Consider the following 20173-nt stretch of genomic DNA (forward strand, 5'->3'; position numbering starts at 1 on the left):
TTTCTACTTTGTTAATAAATAAAGAGAAATTTAAATATTATTGAAATTGTCCTCCTTTCCACCCTTAAGAGGAAACTTCTCGAAAATGCTGTAAATCATATTTTTATTTAAGAGTATATACAGGGTGGCCACAAAGTCTGCTTACCCCTTGATAAATGCTAATGTAAGTTTTCCCGTTACCGTTTGAAAATTGTAATGTAAAGTTTTCCATTGTTTTATATCGTGTGAACGCTTCCAGTTACCGTATTGAAGATCTGCCCGAACCACTTACCTGGTCACCACGAAGCCCAGACCTCACTACCTGTGATAATGTGCTATGGGGATTCATAAAGGTCATCATTGCACAGAAACGTTACTATATCATTGCCGAACTGATGACAATAACTGTGAAACAAGCTTTCATTCAAGTTACACCTGCAATGCTCCGCAAAATGTCGCAAAGAACATTTTTCAGGGGTAACGGGACTTTGTGGCCACCCTGTATACACCGATTTTTAAACTTCAACTTAAGCAAATCCTCAAATTGCGAATTTTGTGAACAAATAAAGGGAAATTTTAACATGATTCATTTTGCAGCGGAATTATCAGAGACGCTTAAATAATTTAATTAAAAGTCTATATACCGAATTTCAGATGTACAACTTAAGTGAATCCTCATATTCGGCACTAAACGAAAATTCGAGTATTTTATAAATGTCTCTCTTTCGTCCACGTCATCCTTTGAAGCTGAATTCTCAAAAATGCTGAGACACATGTTCTTTCATTTTTAATGAAAAGTTCATTTATTCATATGCCAAGTTTCATCCCTCTAACAGTGAAATTCGTGAGATATACTATTCCTGGAGAAAATTTTGAACCCTTTTACCACCCTTGGAATGGAAATTTCCAAAAATCCTTCCTTCCTGTTACTTGTGTAACAAAAGGAGTATTCATAGCTTTAGCTCTCCCAAAATTTGGCGGTACAATACTTAAAAGGATCACAACTCGAATATGAAGTGTCAGATCAGGATCGGGTAAAAAGGCTTGGCAATTATTTTCATCCCTAGATTCCACTAATTAGGGATATGGGACAGGAACAGCGCAAAGATTAACCACGAAGAAAACAAGGAAATTTATGAAATAATCCACAGAGAAACATGATAAATCCGAAATAGTTAACATTGAAATATATGAATAAATAAATATTTACTAATATTAGAAGAAGGGAGATAACGTTTGGAGATATACATTATTGATAAATCAATAAGATGTGTATGTAACAAATTATTATTATACGAAGCACGATGACTCAGGAGTCACTTCTGGTGCCTGGGAAGCCCGAAGGGGACAGGGTCGGGCCCGGTACCCCCTGGCTCACGAAAATGTATTAAATTTATTTTTCTTGATACAAATAAAAAAGTACCAAATATAACCAGGGAGATGCCCCCTTAGAAATTTTGCGGGCTCCCATTAGAGTACTCAATATATTTATACTAAATACTATACTTACTATAGTTGAAAAGAATACGTGCGTAATGAATTCTGATTTATATGATATATTATGTGCACACGTGCATCAAAGTGTGTGTATAATTTCGACTGTACCTCTATTACTTTGGTGTAAATACCCTGCTTATTTTTGTTCGTTTTCAATATGGTTGCCAAGTTTTGAAAATGGAAATACCGGACACCCTCCTGAAGTACGTATAGGCACTCTTTAAGATTGTGACACCATCGCTTATCAAAAATGTGAAAAAACTGAAAGTGGTTACTTCACATAAAATTGAGCGATTCGGTGTTCGAATTTAATAACATTAGTTACTTTGGAAGCATTTATTAAAGTTACTTATTCCAGTTTTCGTTGAATCGGCACATGTCATTTTTGTTGTCTACCATCAATAATACACCGTATTTAAAACCGAAAAGCACATATAATCGGCAATATAGTTATGGCATGTTCAAAATATACTTGAAAAATAAGTATTACCAGCTTTACTGGAGCTGTTAATGTTTCATAATGCTTACATACTTTTATTGGATCTCGATGCATTATTTAATTGGAAGATGTAGCTGAGGATGAAGCAGTGCTATCTTCGCTCTTGAAAATGTACTTTTGTTGGCCTTTAGCAGTTTTGATAAGTTCACTAAATTTTCCTGCCTTCAACTCTTCAGCAAATTCCGCGCAGGAGAGGTCGATGTCAAAGCGAATCTGCTTTAACCATGGTCAGAAGCGGAGTTGGGGGTGGCAAATGGGGCGACTGCCCCAGGCCCCGCGCGTACAGGGGCTTCGAGTTCTGAGCATGCTTCGTTCAAGTACTAGGTACAAAATCACGTCGAGATTTTTACCAGTAATCAGGCCCCGTGGGGTCATTATTGGATCTAGGCCCGCGCGCACCTAGCGCCGCCTCTGACCATGGTCATGGTCATGGTCATCGACAAACGATTGCTATTTCACTCTAAAATAAGGACTAGTAAGAGGAGAAATTACCAGACAATAAATTCACGTCAAGTTCGTACGGGAAACCGGACAAGCATGTTAAAATACCGGACGGTTGGCAAGTTGACGAAGATCTTCAAACGTACCGACAAAATAAAAGTTACTGAAAATTTGCAGATGCTCTTTTCATCAAAACCTAAAGTTGCTGTATTTGTTTTAATTCAGAAATTATTGACATAATTACGTGATTCTATTAAGCATGTATTTTACTTACAACTACACTAAACACTTGCTTGTTAGTCGTAAAACTTGTTTAGACACTACAGTAGAGTTAGTTACACAGAGCTAAAGACAAACAAAATTCTATAATTAATTCGATTCTAAGTTTGAATACGTAAGTATGTAATAATAGTACATACCGGTGAGAATTCCTGTGCTGAATCGCCATCGGAAGCAGTCACGTTTAGCAGAGATCTTTTACCAGACTCTACGACATCGCCTATTCCTACGGCAGACAACAACACCAGCACTTCCAGAACAATCAACCACATCTTATGGACTATGACAAACTGTAGTTGTGGGTTTTAGTAACTTACGTGTAGAATATTTTTATTTTTCCTCTGTGTGATTTCACTTTCAACTGTTGCAACTGCGAAAAAAGTTCTAAAGAGTGAACACCATAACTGCTGTTAAATAAAGAAGACCTTGTTGATTACGTCACAAACAAAACATAATCTTTGTTTGTCTTCTTATCCACACCTTCGTAACTGACATAACATTATATTCTTTTGTCTTGTGATGCTCAGGGAATAGTCGCAATTAAGTGTGCTCCACGCAAAAGAAAAGAAATAAAATAATACGTATAACTCTTCAGGCCAGTGTAAATAAGAAAATGATTGGTTACCTAATTTTGAATGTAAACGTGTTTAAGCTCCCCGTAACATCAAAAACCGTTTTAAGGAAGAAAATTATAGGCCTATCTGTAATTAAAGACTAGTTTATTGCAAAATATGATGTCAGTGACTTTGGAATTAATGCTAATTCTAAAGTAATAATGTTCGTTATTACCCATCTAATATATATACACACAAATACACATTAAACTTTCATATTTTTCTTTTTTGTGATATAATACGTTTAGCATAATTTATTACATAAGGCGGTAAAAACCATTCTTCGTCAGTTGGTTGGAGTTTAGTCCCTTTTCAGCACTGAGGCTAATGTGAATTCCGAATCATCTTAATATGTTAAAATTTCAAGGCTCTCCCGCCGTGAATTGAACCCGGGATTCCAAAAGTATCCTAACTGGCTACTTTTTAATTTGCCCTATATCGTCACTTAATTAATATTTCCCAACATTCCACTTAATTCAACGTAGCAGGGAGACGAACACAGAAACTTCTAGAATAGCTAAAAGCCCTCGCTCTTCAGGGGATACTCGAATCCACGATAGATTGCGCCTCATAATCCGAAGTAGACAGCCACTAGACAATGGAAAGGGCTAACAAAAAATTTAAATCCAATTACATATGCCCCAAATTCAGACTCGAACTATGGAAGATTTTACACTCATTAAGCATTTCAAACATATTGTTTTTGCTAGTATATCTTATGAAATGAAATGAAATCTCTAAGTTTAATGTCCCACGGTTATGCCGGTTAGGCTAAAGGAGACGGTGATAATGAGAGATGAGTGAAATGGTGGAATGAAGAAAGTGGGAGGAAACGGGAGAACCCCGAGAAAACCCACGAGCACGGTGTTTGTCCACCACAAAGTCCACACGGCGCGAGCTGGGATCGAACCAGGGACCCCAAGCACCGGAGGTGAACGCTCTACCACGGAGCCACCGCGCCCCCCTTAGTATATCTTAAATTTGAATCTTGCTTCCGCAATAGACCCTAACGAATCACTGGAATTTGCATCTATTCGTGGTAAACAGATGGGGGAACAGCAAGGAGAAGTAAGGAATATGTCAGCAGAAAACACCTATTTTATTAATGACAATACTCTATACATGTTACCATGCGAGCGGGTTTCCTCGGGGTTCTTCCGTTTCCTCCCATTTTCTTCATTCCACCATTTCATTCATTTCTCAATATCACCGTCTCCTTTAGCCTAGTCGCATAATCGTGGGACGTAAAACTCAAAGATTTCATTTCATTTTTTCTATAGGGTCTACATGTTACTATCAACATCTTGTAATAAGTGATAAAGCAAAGAGAACATATTATTATTATTATTATTATTATTATTATTATTATTATTATTATTATTATTATTATTATTATTATTATTATTATTATTATTATTATTATTAATTGGTTCATATTAGCTTGACTATCTTAAAGAACTTCAACTATAAATCAAATACGGTAACTTAACAAAGCAACGTTTCTTTTAAAATAATAACTGTGTGACAGATTCGCCAGCTAACTGAACATATTGGCTTCATCACCACCCTCCCGGCGAACTCTGTCACAAGTTTAACACATCTTTGCACTGTTTGAGTGTGCGTGAGGAGAAGTTTATAAATTGAAACTTATCGTTTTATTTTGCGTAAATGATAAAATATTCTCTGTTGTCAAGCTTTCCATCATTGGAGGGGATGGCAGCTTATATTTCTTCGAAATCAATCAGCTCAATATAGTCCTTGGTACCAATATGTATGAAGGGGAACATAAAAGACCTAATACATTTCCTCTTCGTCTGTTGATCCTAGTTCTCAGTATTTTTTCTTTAGCCAAACTTTCGTAGGTATTGTCTCTTAGCCAGTGTCATCGCCAAAAACACGTTCTCAGGGTGATAGGAAAACGCATTTCTCTAATTGGAGTGATGGGTCCAGTCATTTCCAATGGTTGACATGTTCACTGGGTCTTACAAATGTTTATTTCTCAAATGAGTCCTACAAATGAATTGAAGATACTAGTCGCTTATTTTGTGAAGATGAATGTTGTTGTCTGGTTCGATAATAACCCTTTAACCCGGGAGCCTGAATACGCACTTGCCATTAAATGTTGTCTTGAGCATGTACTCGCTAAATACAGAGTATTAAAAAAAAATGGCATTGCACCGCCAACTATGGAGTTTTACTGCCAGTAAGATACGGAAGTAGTGATTTATACGCTCGATTGAGGGGTTAAAGATTACCATTCAGTGAAATCCAGCAGAAAGCGGAGAGTATGCATTCTGCTAAGTCTGCTAGGTCTAAGACCAGGGGACACGTAAGATACTTAGGTCGCCAATCAGACTTTTGAAGGTCTTGCAAACAATGACACATATACCAAGAAAAAAAAATTGAAGATATCATCGATTTAGAAATTAAGAGATACGTTTTCTTCTGTCATCTTGGGAACGCCCATTGGCAATAATATTGTCTAAAAGTCAATACTTACGAGAGTTGTTTACAGTGGGATACTGAAAGTTAGAAATAAACAAAGGAAGGGAAAATCTTTTAGAACTTCATGCCACCCTCAATCAGGACGGAAGCCAGCCCAAAAATGTAGGGGGGCGGCTGAAGTTAGGAGGGGCCCAATCCAACCATATTATAGTTCATGTTCAAGCCTACCGTGAAAATTTTAGGGGGGCCCGGCCCCCTAGACCCCCCTGGGTATGGGCCTGCCCTCAATACATATTAATGTCAAAGACTATATTGAGCTTATTGATGGGATGAAATTTGTTATCCCCTCCAATGATCGAAAATTTGACAACATAAAGTAATTTATCTTTTATGGCAAATAAAACTGTGAGTTTGAATTTATAAATTTCCCCTGTCACGCCCAAGAAAAAAACTCCACATAAACTCCGCTAAGACGCAGGCAATTGTTTTTATTCCACCTCGCAAGCGCTCTCGAGTACAGAAAAATCCGAATCTCCTTAACATCAGTGTCGACGGTACACGAATTCAACCCACTAAACAGGTCACTTACCTCGGTCTCACTATCGACCATCATCTAACTTGGCGCCCACATCTTAAAGAAATCACTCGCAAGGCCTATAATCGTTTAAACCTTCTTAAACGTCTTATTGGTACCACATGGGGATTACAGCCTTCTACAGTACTCAATACCTACAAGGTATTTTTGCCCCGTCTTAACATATGGACATCCCGCCTGGGTTAGTGCATTACCTTACTTCTACAACAAATTAAAACTGCTCGAACGACATGCTTTTCGTCTAGCATACCGAATCAAGCTTCCGAGTCCAACGCAGGAGTTGTATGACCGCATAACGTTTCCTACCCTACTTCATCACATCGAAAAACTAAGGCTCAGGTTCATTACTACCCGCTTTCAGCAACGGCACCCTCTACTTGTGGACATGATGGATATCGATCTGGATATGGATGGATATCGCAATTACGATCTGGGTTATAATTTCATCACCTGTCCTTTATCTATGCTCTTCTCCCTTTATCTCAAAACTCTTCCACCTGATCACCCCGACTATTTTGTCGCATCTGCCTATTCTTCCGATCATCTTCCCCATCATGTTTCACCCACATTTACTGCACTGTAAATCCATTATACTAACAGAGCTTCACATGTCTTCATCACTGTCCAGAGTAGCCCCTGGACAAGAAGATAACCAGCATTCGTCCTTTTAACAAATTGTTTGTTTGTGTTTGTCCTGTGAAGTGCACCTCACCATCATCTTTTTTCCTGCCCTAATGATTATGATCACAAGATCATAATGTCCAATTGGATACCGCCATATTATGCAATACAGATGTAATATAATAAAGTGCTATCCGTACAAAAGATATTCCAGATTTCCTCTGCATCCCATAGACCGGCTCCAATCTCATTTCTGCACCAGTGCTTTCACCTCTCACCCCGGATAGAGGGCGTAACCCTCGCAAGGGAGCTAGCCTTTGGCTAGCAAAAAAAAAAAACGTTGCTTGTCACAACTAAACCGTAACAATTATGCTTATTTTGATGTTTTGCAGAAGCGGACCGGAGACTTGGGCGTTTTCACAGTTGTGCATTTGCTTCAATAATTGGGAAGGCGAGGGAAAAATATATTGTAGCATAAATTTAGTCAGACGGTTAAATTATACTGACTTCATACTGTTTTATCTAAATTCGCTTTCTGCAAGCTTCCATATAACTTGTTTGGCGTGTTTTCGCTTGCAATAAGCTTAATAAAGCTTACCATTGCTGAGAATACGCTTACACTTGGCTTGCGTTTGAGATAATTTGACTTGTGTTTAACTTGTGAAGACAAGCTTGCCGCAAGCCTTGCCCAGATGTAACTAACTAGCTTTCCACAAGCTTGCAGCAAGCTAATTGGCTTGCATAGTATAGCTTGCGGCAAGCTAATTGACCTTGCAGCAGCAAGTTTGTGGCAACTTGCAGCAACCTTAAATTGCTGTCTGGGTAGGTTTGGATTCAGTGGAATCAAGAAATTCACTAAAATTCGATTGATTGAACTCATTCAATTTTGACAAAAATTTCAATATGGTAGAACTTGAGAACGTTAGTGTAAATAATACGCCAGATAGTACGCTAGTAGGTGCTGTGCAGACCTTTAGTTCCCCAGCTTTCCCCCATCAAAGTTGGAGTTTGAACTTATTTTTTGACAAAGTCGAAATCTCAACATTGATTGGCCTATATGTACGGAACCAAAAATCTATACAACATAACATTTAATATGCTAACTAGGCTCCTCAAGATCCATCAGATATGGTCATGTGGACATCTGGGGTCTCTCAAATTATTGTCCATCAAGCTTGGGGTTTGGACGTAGTAACAGTTTCGAAAGAAAAAAAGAAAGAGAAAACACTGGACGCGTTCAATGAAACTCATCCAATTTTGACCAAATTTGACACAATGGTAAATCTTTACAAGTTTAGTAAGAATGTAAAATACTGTAGTATATAGATTCTAGGTTCACGATTTATTTGCCATAAAATTCGATTTAGGATTCAACAAACCTGTTTTGGGAAGTAAGATCAGCGTGTATTTCGTTGATTGATTGATTGATATATAGTTTAGTGTCCCATTTAGCACCGACACTACGAGGCTATATTAGACATGGATCTAGAACTTAATGTGAGATCCAAAACAAATTACCTCCCACAGGAAATCGAACCCGAATAACCCGCGTCAAAGGCGCGTACGCTAACTATATTGCTACGAGGGAATTTTGCAGTGTGTATATGTTTGCTAAAAATTAAAAGAGGACGATTTCCATTGTAGGGAAACTTAGTAGTTAATCTTCATTGTCTGTATTCACTAAAATTCCGAATATTCGGATTGAATACGATAATATATGTCGTTAATTGCGCTATCATTTGCCTGTATAACCAAGTCCTGAATAATTGCATAAATGTAGTATGGATCTTTTGGCGTTGATGGACAAACTCAAAATATAATAAATAATAAATAAATAAATAAAGCTAAAAAGTAAAAATAAATGTATTAAATGTAACCAATTAAACATATCAAAAAGTGAATGAAATTATTTTTTTGAGTTTTGGTACACACACTAGCTTGGTGGTACACAAATCTACAACAGTGAGGAAAATTCTAAGCTAGTTAGAAGTAGAATTTTAAGATGTCACACTGCTGGTGATCTAAGTGGCCAGAATTCAGAAATGGCCCTCTTTGTTAACTTGAATGGTACAAAATGTTTTGTTGGTGGTACAAAAATGTACAAAAATTGGACAAAATTGTAAGCTTGTTAAAATTCGAATTTGAAGATGCAGTACGGGTGATCGATTTGGCCAAAATTTCAAATGGTTCTCCCTCATGTATTTCAATGGTACAAAATTTTTGTTGGTGATACTAAAATGTACCAAAATCGCACAAAAGTCTGAGCTAATTAAAACTCCAATTTAAAGATGTCGCAATAAAAGTAATCGACGTTGCCAAATTCTGAAATGGTCCTCTCGTTTGTTTGAATGGTACAAAATTTTTCCTTGGGTGGACAAAAATGGACAAAAATTGGACAAAATTCTGAACGAGTTAAATTTCGAATATGAAGATGCACCAGAGGTGATCGAAATGGCCCCCTTTGTTAATTTGAATAGTACAATTTTTTTTCTTGGACAAAAATGGACAAAAATTGGACAATATTCTCAGGTAGATAAAATTCAAATTTGAAGATGTCGCACTACAATTGAATGGACCCCATGTGGTGGGAAGTAAAACCTAAATCCACCGTACTAGTAACAATTTGAAAACTCACGTATTCTAATATTTTATTCCTGGAAATTTATTTTAGCATTAGAAAAAGCATTTCAGTTTTGTGGCTCTTCTCTGAGCTTACTCACCATTAAAAAAAAAAAAAAAAAAAAAAAAAAAAAAAAAAAAAAAACTTGAAGACAATGAAGAACATCAAACATATAGAAAATGATCTAAATACTATCATACACTGCTAGATGAACTTATAATTGTTGTCAAAACCCTTTATATTGTGCATAGATTTGACTGTACATCAATTACCGGTATAACGCCTTTCATTGTGCTTTCGAATTTCAAGCTTATAAGAAAACTAGCCTTTGGCTAGCTGGGGGCTCCGACCCCAAACCGCCGCATTTGCGCGGCCTACGGCCTCGCATCTCTTATACATCGCCTCTGCATCAAGAGTGAATTTCGAGCATTTGCTCTTTAATTACATTTTTTGAATTTGGCCCCGCTGGGGGCTTCGCCCTCTGACCATCGCGTTAACTCGGTCTACAGTCTCGCACCTCTTAAACCCACAACTCTATCAAATTTCAAGTTTCTTTTCGTATTTCAACTATCTAAAAGATAAGATTTTGTATCTCAAGAAAACGCTCATTTACATAACATGGCAATTTCTTTATCCCGCTTTAGACCCCTTAAAAACTAAAAAATATTCACTTTTGGCAATTTTCTGTGGGTTAATCCCGGAAGGTTACAATTATGCAAATTCCATCATTCTAATCCTGCCGAAGTGCCTAAACATTTTGGAGTGTAGAATATATCCCCTATAAATAACATGGGGATAACATGGGGATAACATTTTTCAGTTCCTAATAAAAGCACATTGCAGTTGGAAATTTTTATTTTTGACGATTTACTTAGTTAACGCTAATGAAAACGTATAAGCATACCGAATTTCGTTTTTGTTCCAATTTCAACTACCTAAAATATGAGATTATAGCTTTAAAAAAGGTCAATTCAAATAACACGAGGAATTTCTTCATCACACCTTTAGACCACCTAAAACCTAAAAATATCCACTTTTGGCATTCTTCTGTCGGTTAGTCCTGAATAGCTACAATCATGTCAAATTTAATCATTGTAGCCCTACAGGAAGTGTCCAATAATTTTGAGGTGTAAAAGGTGTCCCATATAAAGGTGTCCCATGGAGAAGATTTTTCAGTTTCGCATAAAATCACTCTAAAGTTGGAAATTTTTAACGCCAACGAAAACGTAGAAGCATACCGAATTTTAAGTTTTTATTCCAGTTCCAAGTACCTAAAACATGAGATTATAGGTCCAAAACAAGTCCCATTGAAATAACATGGGAAATTTCTTCATGACCCTTTTAGACCACTTAAAAATTGAAAACATTCACTTTTGGGAATTTTCCTGTAAGTTAGTCTCGGAAAGCTACAATCATGCCAAATTTCAACTTTCCACGTCAACCAGTTCAGCTTTATTTTATGTCTGTTCCAGGAGCGTCATTTCAGATTTTGCTTGGGGGGGGGGGGCAAGACCCCTTGATAGATGTAAAATTTCGCGTTTTTCACTGATTTACTACTATTCTATTGATAAATTCTATATACATTTGAAACTCGGGGGGGCAAATGCCCCTCCCTGCCCCCTCTAAATGACGCCCCTGGTCTGTTCAGATAGTTTTATATATAGTTAGGATGTTTGGAACAGATAATAATGTATTTAATACAATTTTATAGACAGCCTACTATTTGGCTCATTTTCTATATTTTTATGTTCTTCATTATCGTTAAAAGTTATTCACTAAAATAAAAAGTGGGGCAAAACTGAATTTTACCACGATCTGAACAACAAGAGTTACCACATAGTTATAAAGATGGCCAACAGATGTCGTGTAATCGGTAAAATGTAAATATACGAATGGAAAGTGGCGCCTCCATCGAGCATTCCAGTAATCTCGAGAAAGATTTTCGTGTAGCTGATTTCTCTGAATTAAGTTTTAAAAAAATGTAATCCTATATTTTCATAATTTTTCCAGTGATTTATCTTAATATTTATCCGCGTATTAACACCTTCGCTTCCGAGAGATTGTATTTGTTATTAATCTATGTATTTTGAAACATTTTATTTGCTTTCAATTTATGATGCACGTCGAGGAGATTTGGTGAGGTTTGGCACTCCATCCTCTCCTTTTCCCGCATTTAAGTTTAGTGAATCATACTACTGTATGGGAAATATTTCAATTCTCGTACCTTGGAACTGCAACAATCTCTATGTGTCGAGTAGAATTACCATTCGTCCCGGTATCCCGAAAATATTTATCGGGACGCTTAAATGCCCCGGACTTCAGCGAAGAAGAAAGAAAGGGAATATTATAGTTTGATTTTCTCACAGGATTAGGTATTCTCTTCAACTTCTGAGTATGGCAATTCAAGAGTTGAAAAAAAAAAACTTGAATATGTAAAACATGGATTTATCAAGTTCATGATTTAACTACTTTGACATTGAACGAAGCATTCGTTTCATTGGGCCAGGAAGAAAACGTTTTACTGTTCAATCTTATTGTTATCTTTAGTACTCTGTTTCAATCTGCATCTTGCTTCTGATATTATAATCAATAATTCCTGACCAACATTTTTCGTAATTTTCCGCTTACCATTCAAGAAGAAAAATATATTGTTTTAATTAATAAAACTGAATAGAAACAACATATTTGAATTATTTGCAGCGGATTTTGCAATTTTGCTTACCTGGGGAAGGGGGTAAATCATCTGCTTGCGTTTGGTTAGTTAGGAAGAAGAAGGTCTACTAAAATGAATAAAACGTGTGATTACGTGATAGTTGAACAACTCTATCTAATGGAAGAAAGTAAATTAGTATATAACACTTCTTTTCATTTTAAGCATTTCAAAGATTCTCGTAATTTAGTAGCTTCCCGGATTTTAATTTTTTGAAATATGGCAACCCTACTGTGGAGGAGAGTTAATTTATAAACGTTTAGGTGTGAGTGGCTTAGTCCTGTGGTTCTCAAACTTGTTGTTACTGAGACCCAAAATAGTATTTTGTGGTCCACCTACTTTTATTCAAATACACATCCACATTCTACGTAATGGTGGTGTATTTCAAAGCAATTAGATGAATGTTACAAAGTAGACCCCGATGCTTAAATTTAATAAATCAAATTTAGTTGGTATCTTTTTTCTATCGTAAATATTTCACTTTCAAACTTAATTGTTAATTTATAAATATAGTGGCCCTGTCGGTACGAGAATATCAGTCGGTGACGATCGAGCAAGTGTAATGTTAATTTCTTTCTCGATGGACTAAAATAGTGGTGCTTCACAACACATATTTCTATATCAAAATAAAATTTTAATAATTAAAAAGAAAAATACTCCCTGCGACCCACCAATGGGTCGCGACCCACACTTTGAGAAACACGGACTACGTGTAAGTACTTATCCAGGAAAAGTAGGTAAACAAAGGGATTTAATTAAAGATAGTCGTATATCATTTCTAGCCATTTGAGTGTTCATCATAGTTATAAAATAACCACTAGAGGTACAATCGGCGTCACTGTCTATGAAATTCCAGCTATTAGTGCATTAGTGCAATTAAATAATTATTTGTTTTCCACTTGAATGGCAAAAAGCAGTTTTCTCCTATTTGTTTCAATGTGTAAGAGATATTATCAAGTAAAGATCGAAACAAGGTTTCTGACTAGATCTCACTGTAAACACAGTTATTTGAAAGCACAAACAATATCACTAACGGATTAAAAGAGCATCATATTTTTGCAGCGTGGAGTAATGAAATGCTTCTATATTGTTTTTATAAATTCACTCGGATAGCTATCTGAAAGTGGAGTAAGAAAAGCTATGCACGTAAACACAGAGTACAAATGATATAAAGACATTATAAATATGTCAGGCTTCTGTACACTTCATATGATACAGGTTGCTTCCTGCATGTTAAAATAAGCTGTTCAAATTTATACCTAGGTGTTTAGTTGCGCTTGTTACCTTCATAAAATGAAGAAATAGTGCCTAAACAAATATGTTAATATGTTGTGTCTACGTTAAATCTCCATTAGAAGAGCATTATTTAACGTGCTTTGACTGTCACGTATATTCTAAGCTTAAAGTGCAAATTACCTGAACAATAAGAGATAATCTCCCTTTGTAATTGGTAGCAATGATTACTATTATACAGTATAATTCCCAAAAGAGTTCTACATAGTAATAATCTTCCCGCTCCTAAATAGTTATTATTAGGGCTTGGAAGTTGAAGATCTAAAAATTGTCTGATAAGGACCCATAAAAAGACCTAAAGATATCTAAATAAAGAAAAGGACCCAAAAACTAGAAAAAAGCACGTAAAAAATAAGACCCAATTTAATTAAAATTACACATTTAATGAATATAATGCTCAAGAAATACAAGCTTCTGGAAGGTTAACAACGGTCTGTCCTTCCACAAACTGAATGTACAAACTAAAATAAGGAAACTTTCCCCATCTTGCTGGAGGACATTGATACTCCTCCTTATCTGACTTATGCTTGTTGCAGATCTGTTCTTACCAGTCCAGTTGTTGAAGAATGTCTTATCTGTTGAAGTTTCTTTACTAAAAAAAAAAAAAAAAAAATGTTTAAGAGGTGGTGGTGATTCGAATTAATGGTCAGTAAGTTTATGGTCGAAAGATTAAGTGCATAAAAAGACGTTAAGACCTATGAAAAAGCTTTTAAAAATACCAATAAACGAAAAACGCCAAAAAAGCCAAAAAAGGACAAATAAAATCCACCATTTGCTGGCCTACAATGACCCAAAATGAAAATATATTATGTTAAGCCTCGTCTTCGGGCACTCGTGAAAAAGATTATTTTTCCTCAACTTCCGGGCCCTAGTTATTATATTTTGTTTAGAAAATGAATTACGTCGTTGAAATTAGCGCAAGTAACACACAAACATTTTAATGCATTTACTCGTAATTTAATTATTACGAGTGCCGAGAAAAAAATACCTTGATGCATGTTAAGCAAATCAAATGAGTATTTGATCATCTAGGCTGTCATCAGAAAATAAAGTGAGGACAGGAGTTCATGAAGGAAGGACTCTTATGGTTTGGTTGATTATAGGGATTAATGACAAGTTTTAGGAAGAAACATGAATGGTCTTTAAGTTTAATTATTGAATATAAATTGTTTTTAGGAAACTAACTATCAAGTGTATGATCATCTAGAGCACAAAAATAGAACTAGTAATGTTTCTAAAAAACATTAATCATAATTTTTGGGCTCGAATTCTTGATCGGAGGAGCGGACAATGCCATTTGGGGTCACTCGCTCCTGTTCTCCCCCTCCTGCCTAGCGTCATCACTGCTCTCAGGAGCCTACTTGAGCCGCATTCGCTCACACGGCCTCTTGAGTCATCTTTGTTAAGGTTTGAGAAAGAAAATTTCTATAATATAAAGATCTTTTTGGTTCTAGAGTTATTAAATAACACATTTGGCTTGCTTACCATTTATATATAACCAATTACATAAAACGTATAAGTAAGAAAATTGTGAGAAAGTCAGAATTCAACAAAAGATTCTGAGAGCATGCCTGGTATTCACCTACCTGAGCGTGGTTATATAAACGTATGGCATACGAGCTTGAGTGTTGCGGGTATACAAGCAGCAGCATTTTCAGATACTAAATGATATAGAAAAGTGTAGTTTCATCACAGTGACGCATTTATAATCTTCAGGCTACTGGATATGCTGTATATCGAAAAATTATCTTTCAGTGTTTACTAAAAGATGTCAGAGTTAATTACAGAAGAATATAAAGATTGAGCACGAGACCTGGGCAGGTAGTGTGTTAATTGGAAAGCATCAGTGATCTCGGGTCATTGTTAATCTCTGTAAGTTTACTAGATGTTCAGGTATTTCGTACTTCGTCCCAGAGAAAATGTTGATCCTATATCCTCGAATCTTCTAACATGTCCTCGTAATACCACAATTTGTTTCTATAAACTTGCATGCCACACCAACTCTGTTAACTACGTAGTAGTGTGTTACAGACAAGACGAATGAAGAAATAGTTCATAAATAATTTTCGTAGATAATATCTCGTCTAGTTTCGATTCTCGAAAAGCTTTTCTTGTTTCGATTTTTTTTCCATGGATTCCTAATTTTGTATACAACATTTCTGCTCCGATTTTTATCTATAAGTTATCAGAATCCTTCGAGAGTTACGAGAGGTCAAGGAAGAGTGTGATATAACAACATTTAAGTAATATTTAAAATGTACTTCTCCTTTCGATATTCCACTTTTTTTTCGAGACGAGACGAGAAATATCACGACCCTCGTGCGCAACGCTTATACCTAGGAGCCCATGGTCTCTTTAAGTCTGACCCTGTCAGGGTTATCTGAATATTTACCTTCAACCTCCTTCTTGGTTTGTATTCTTTAGTGGCTAAGTGACTAACGGTCTGGTTTGTACGTGTGGTTTTACGTTCGATTACTTGTGAGATTGCTTGTCCCAGACATAAATCAGAGTAGCGATTTGAATCTTACGTAACACAGTACGTTCCATCGTATACAATTTCAGTGGTGAAAATAGACTTTAAATTTCAATAACCTTGCTTAATAAAACCCTTCGCAGCTAGAACTCTATACACCCCTCGTGTATTTCTCCTTAAAGCCCTTCACCACTGGTGCATGGGGTCCCTAGTTCGATCCCAGCTCACGCCAAGTGAACTTTGTGGTGGGCAAACATCGTATTTCCTCGGGGTTCTCCCGTTTCCTCCCACTTTCTTCATTCCACCATTTCATTCATTTTTCATCATCACCGTGTCCTTTAGCCTGGCTAGCATAACCGCGGGACGTAAAAACTGAAAGATTTCATTTCTTCTTGAAGCCTTTTGCTCTGTTCATCTCAGACTATTGATCAGAATAATATATGAGTGAACTGTAACTATTGCATAATTCAGAATTGCGTGACTTTCTCTTTAATCGTCTTTCTCCAACAAATATTTTCCTCTAAGTTTTGTTTCTTCGAAACTCTCAGCCTCTGTTTTCTTCAAACTAGCGATTTAACATGCACATACTATATACAAAACTATAATCAGATTTTTTTCTTCCACGTTAGTCACGACAATAGAAGATTTTGTATCTAGCTGTAACATGCATACCCACCATTAAACAACTTCTTATTTTTAGATTTACTTCCTTTTTATTTGTTACTAACATATAAATGTAGAACGTAATCGGTCAGGCAATTGAGTGGTCAGAGCACATTTTCCGGTGAGGGCATATATTTCTTCGTTTCCACCCTCATTCCAGGTCTGTAGTTAGGAGGAGGCAGGGGGACTGTAATATTTTCCATTACCCTTGGAACTTCAGTTGTTTATTTTGATAAATACATGTATACCCTATATGTTCAAAAACTAAGCAGTTAACAACGCAAAGTGAACTCTACTTAGCCACCCTAAAAAAAAAATTTCAGCACCACCAAACTTATGTTCTGAGTATGGGCCTGCCTCGTTCTGATGCGTCTCTGAGATTCATCCAATCTCTTTAAATTTAGTACCAGAATCATAAATAAAATCCAATTCTAGAAAGAAGTACGTAATGAATGAAAACTATCTACATGTAGAAACAATAGATAAACATCTTAAATATACTGTAGCGTTTGTCTGTCATCTACATTTATTTGTATTCAACATGAAAAATAATTTCAATTGTCGTAACAAAAACGAAAACGAAAAACATAAATAGCCTTCTCGCTAGACTGTTTCGTTGCCATATGTAATTATTTCATGGTACGCGTATGATTCTTAGGAAATGACTTCACTGGAAGGAAGGAAGAAACGTCTAAAAAATAAAAAATAAAAAAAAAAACGATTCTTTAGATGTCACGTCCCCTGATACATAGTGTCCCTGGGACGAGTAACTTCTATTTAAATGATGTAGTTTGCAAGAATTGAAGAACCCTCTGCAATAACAAGGTAAGTCGAGTTACCTCGATTGCTGGAAAAACGTAGATAAAGAAGGCATGTGGACTTATCCTTGTCCATTGCCTCTAGTGCGCATTCGAAGCGTCTGTTGTGAGAAAAACACAATTCATGTGCATCTTGCACGTTGCACTTTAAGTTTATAAGCTTTCTAACTCAAGATTTTAATTTTTCACTTACCCTGTTATTGCAGAGGGCCCTTCAATTCCTATTACTCGCATCTTAAACATGATTTATCTTACATATACAAAGCAAACCAAAATAATATTATTTTCATTAAGTTATTTATATGAAAGAACAACGGAGATTTCATTCTTCTGCAATGGCTGCAGAGGAAAAAAGTCAGTGAAATTTGTTAGCAGAAACGATGACAAATTCAGTAGATTATTCTTTGATAATTCATTAAAAAGGATAGTGATACTTGTAAAGGTGAAAACCAACACATAGAAGTCACGGTGATGCTAAATATACAAATGTTGGGATTCCTAAAGTCACAAGTCCCCCTTTCAAAAAAAAATAAATAAATAAATAAATAAATAAATAAATAAATAAATAAATAAATAAATAAATAAATAAATAAAAGTAAAGGGACGACGTTTCCTCCTGCTTCTTTTTGATTAAATCAATATTCTGCCTTACTTTCAATTGAAGCCTGACTTCAGTACTTTTAATTTAAATATATTAGATAATGTTTTACAATGTTGTTTTGACACACACACATCTCTCTCTCTCTCTCTCTCTCTATCTATCTATCTATCTATCTATATATATATATATATATATATATATATATATATATATATATATATATATATATATATATATATATACGAAAGTTCGTAATAAGAATTGACTCCACAGGATGTAAAGCAAATTTATTAATTAATTAACTTATCAAAATACGAATCTGAAAATACATTCCTTAAAATAAGTTACTTTACAAATTTATAGGACACAAAAACATCAGAAAATAAGAATATTATTAAAGGTTTGCTATTAGAAGAAATTTTTTCTTAACATACTATCAAACTTAACTTGAAGCAAGCTATTTTTGAACAAATATTTACAACTTTTAGCTTTCTAGCGTTGATGATATCCAAGATTATTGTAGAAAATTGAACATTACGTTGTCATAAGCACGTAGGATGCTATCACGAAAATATTTTTTTAAGTATTTTGTTTGAGATCCAGAGAAGTATTTCAATGTTTTTCGGTCATTTTTTAAATACAAAGTTGATTTATATGTTTCATAACCTATTCTCAGTTGCCAGTAGAAATATAGATATATATTCCACTGTCAGTAATATCGTATGGACACAATAAAGTATAATGTATATTCCTCTTCAGTAATTTACATACACTACTGTTTTTGACTCGTCGATGCTATCCTACTTTAATTGGGAAGGGAGAGCAGTGGCTCAGTGGTAGAGCGTTCACCTCTGGTGCATGGGATCCTTGGTTCGAGCCTAGCTCGCGCCAAGTGAGCCTTGTGGTGAACAAACATCGTGTACGTGGGCTTTTGTGGAATTCTCCCGTTTCCTCCCACTTCCTTCATTCCACTATTTCATTCATTTCCCATCAATATTGTTTCCTTTAGCCTAGCCGGCATAAGCGTGGGATGTACAACTTAAAAATTGCCTATTTTATGACGGCATACTTTTGTAATATTTTATGGAAGAAATATATATTCTGATTTCAAAAGATAATATATAAATAATAAAAATAAATGCGGGTCTTACCTCCGAAATGAGTAATAAGGTAGAAATATGCAATGAGAAGCTATGCCCATAAGGAATCCAAGATGAAGTCACGTGGTACCTAAAGATAATGGTCAAAATGATCATGTGTATCTATGCAAGTGTTCCAAAGCTGTTCCACACGCAAGGGATTGTTTTCATACCATATAAAGTCAGTAGGGTCATTTGAGAATGTACCAGGGGAAAGGGGGCAAGACAGTCAACCGACTTTGACGTGTTTTATTAATATATAAGTATATGATTTATTAAAAAGCATGTGTTTCTCAAACTCAGGGGGAAATTGCCCCTGCCCTTCCCAAATGACGCACTTGTATAAAATGTTTTCCCTCTATCCACGTTTATTGTATACCCACCATCGCTGCCGCGCCTATCCCTACGGACTCACCCCCGTGCTACTCGTCGTGCATCGGTGCTGTGCTCCTGCCTTGAGACGGTTAGATATTATTCTCGTTTTTAAGTAGCCACCTAACACAAGTTGGTAAGTAGTTTTTGCACTATAATTTTTTATGCCATACATCCCGGCACTTATCTATAACCCTACTGCCGGGATGTAGTCCTAGGCGAACTTGCACCTCTAAAAAACCTTTCCGCCCGTAAGAAACAATTAATAACGTAGTACGATTTCATTTCTTGATGAAAGAAATGCAAAAATAATAATCGATTTCACTATGCACTCACAAAATATGCTAAGCGGTTAGCGTACGCGCCTTTGGCGTGGGAGACCCGGGTTCGATTCCCGGAGGGAGCTCATGTGGTTCGGATTCCACGTTAATCAGTAGGTCCACGTCTCATATAGCCTCGCTGCTGAAAGGGACGCTAAACTAAAATCAACTCAACTCACAAAATAGGATAGCAC

General features: G+C 36.0%; 1 protein-coding gene across 1 annotated transcript in view; it reads right to left on the minus strand.

Annotated features, from left to right (window-relative positions):
• LOC145694793 (phospholipase B1, membrane-associated-like) overlaps positions 1–3089 on the minus strand; it is a 55030-nt gene extending 51941 nt beyond the window's left edge. The window contains exon 1 of the mRNA XM_081771442.1: positions 2836–3089. Within this exon, the coding sequence (XP_081627568.1) occupies positions 2836–2967 (132 nt within the window). The 5' untranslated portion in view covers positions 2968–3089. The remainder of the gene's footprint in view (positions 1–2835) is intronic.
• Positions 3090–20173: the final 17084 nt, after the last annotated feature.

This window comes from Thermobia domestica, chromosome 1, assembly GCF_964235325.1.
Source record: "Thermobia domestica chromosome 1, izTheDome1.hap1.1, whole genome shotgun sequence".
Taxonomy (NCBI): Eukaryota; Metazoa; Arthropoda; class Insecta; order Zygentoma; family Lepismatidae; genus Thermobia; species Thermobia domestica.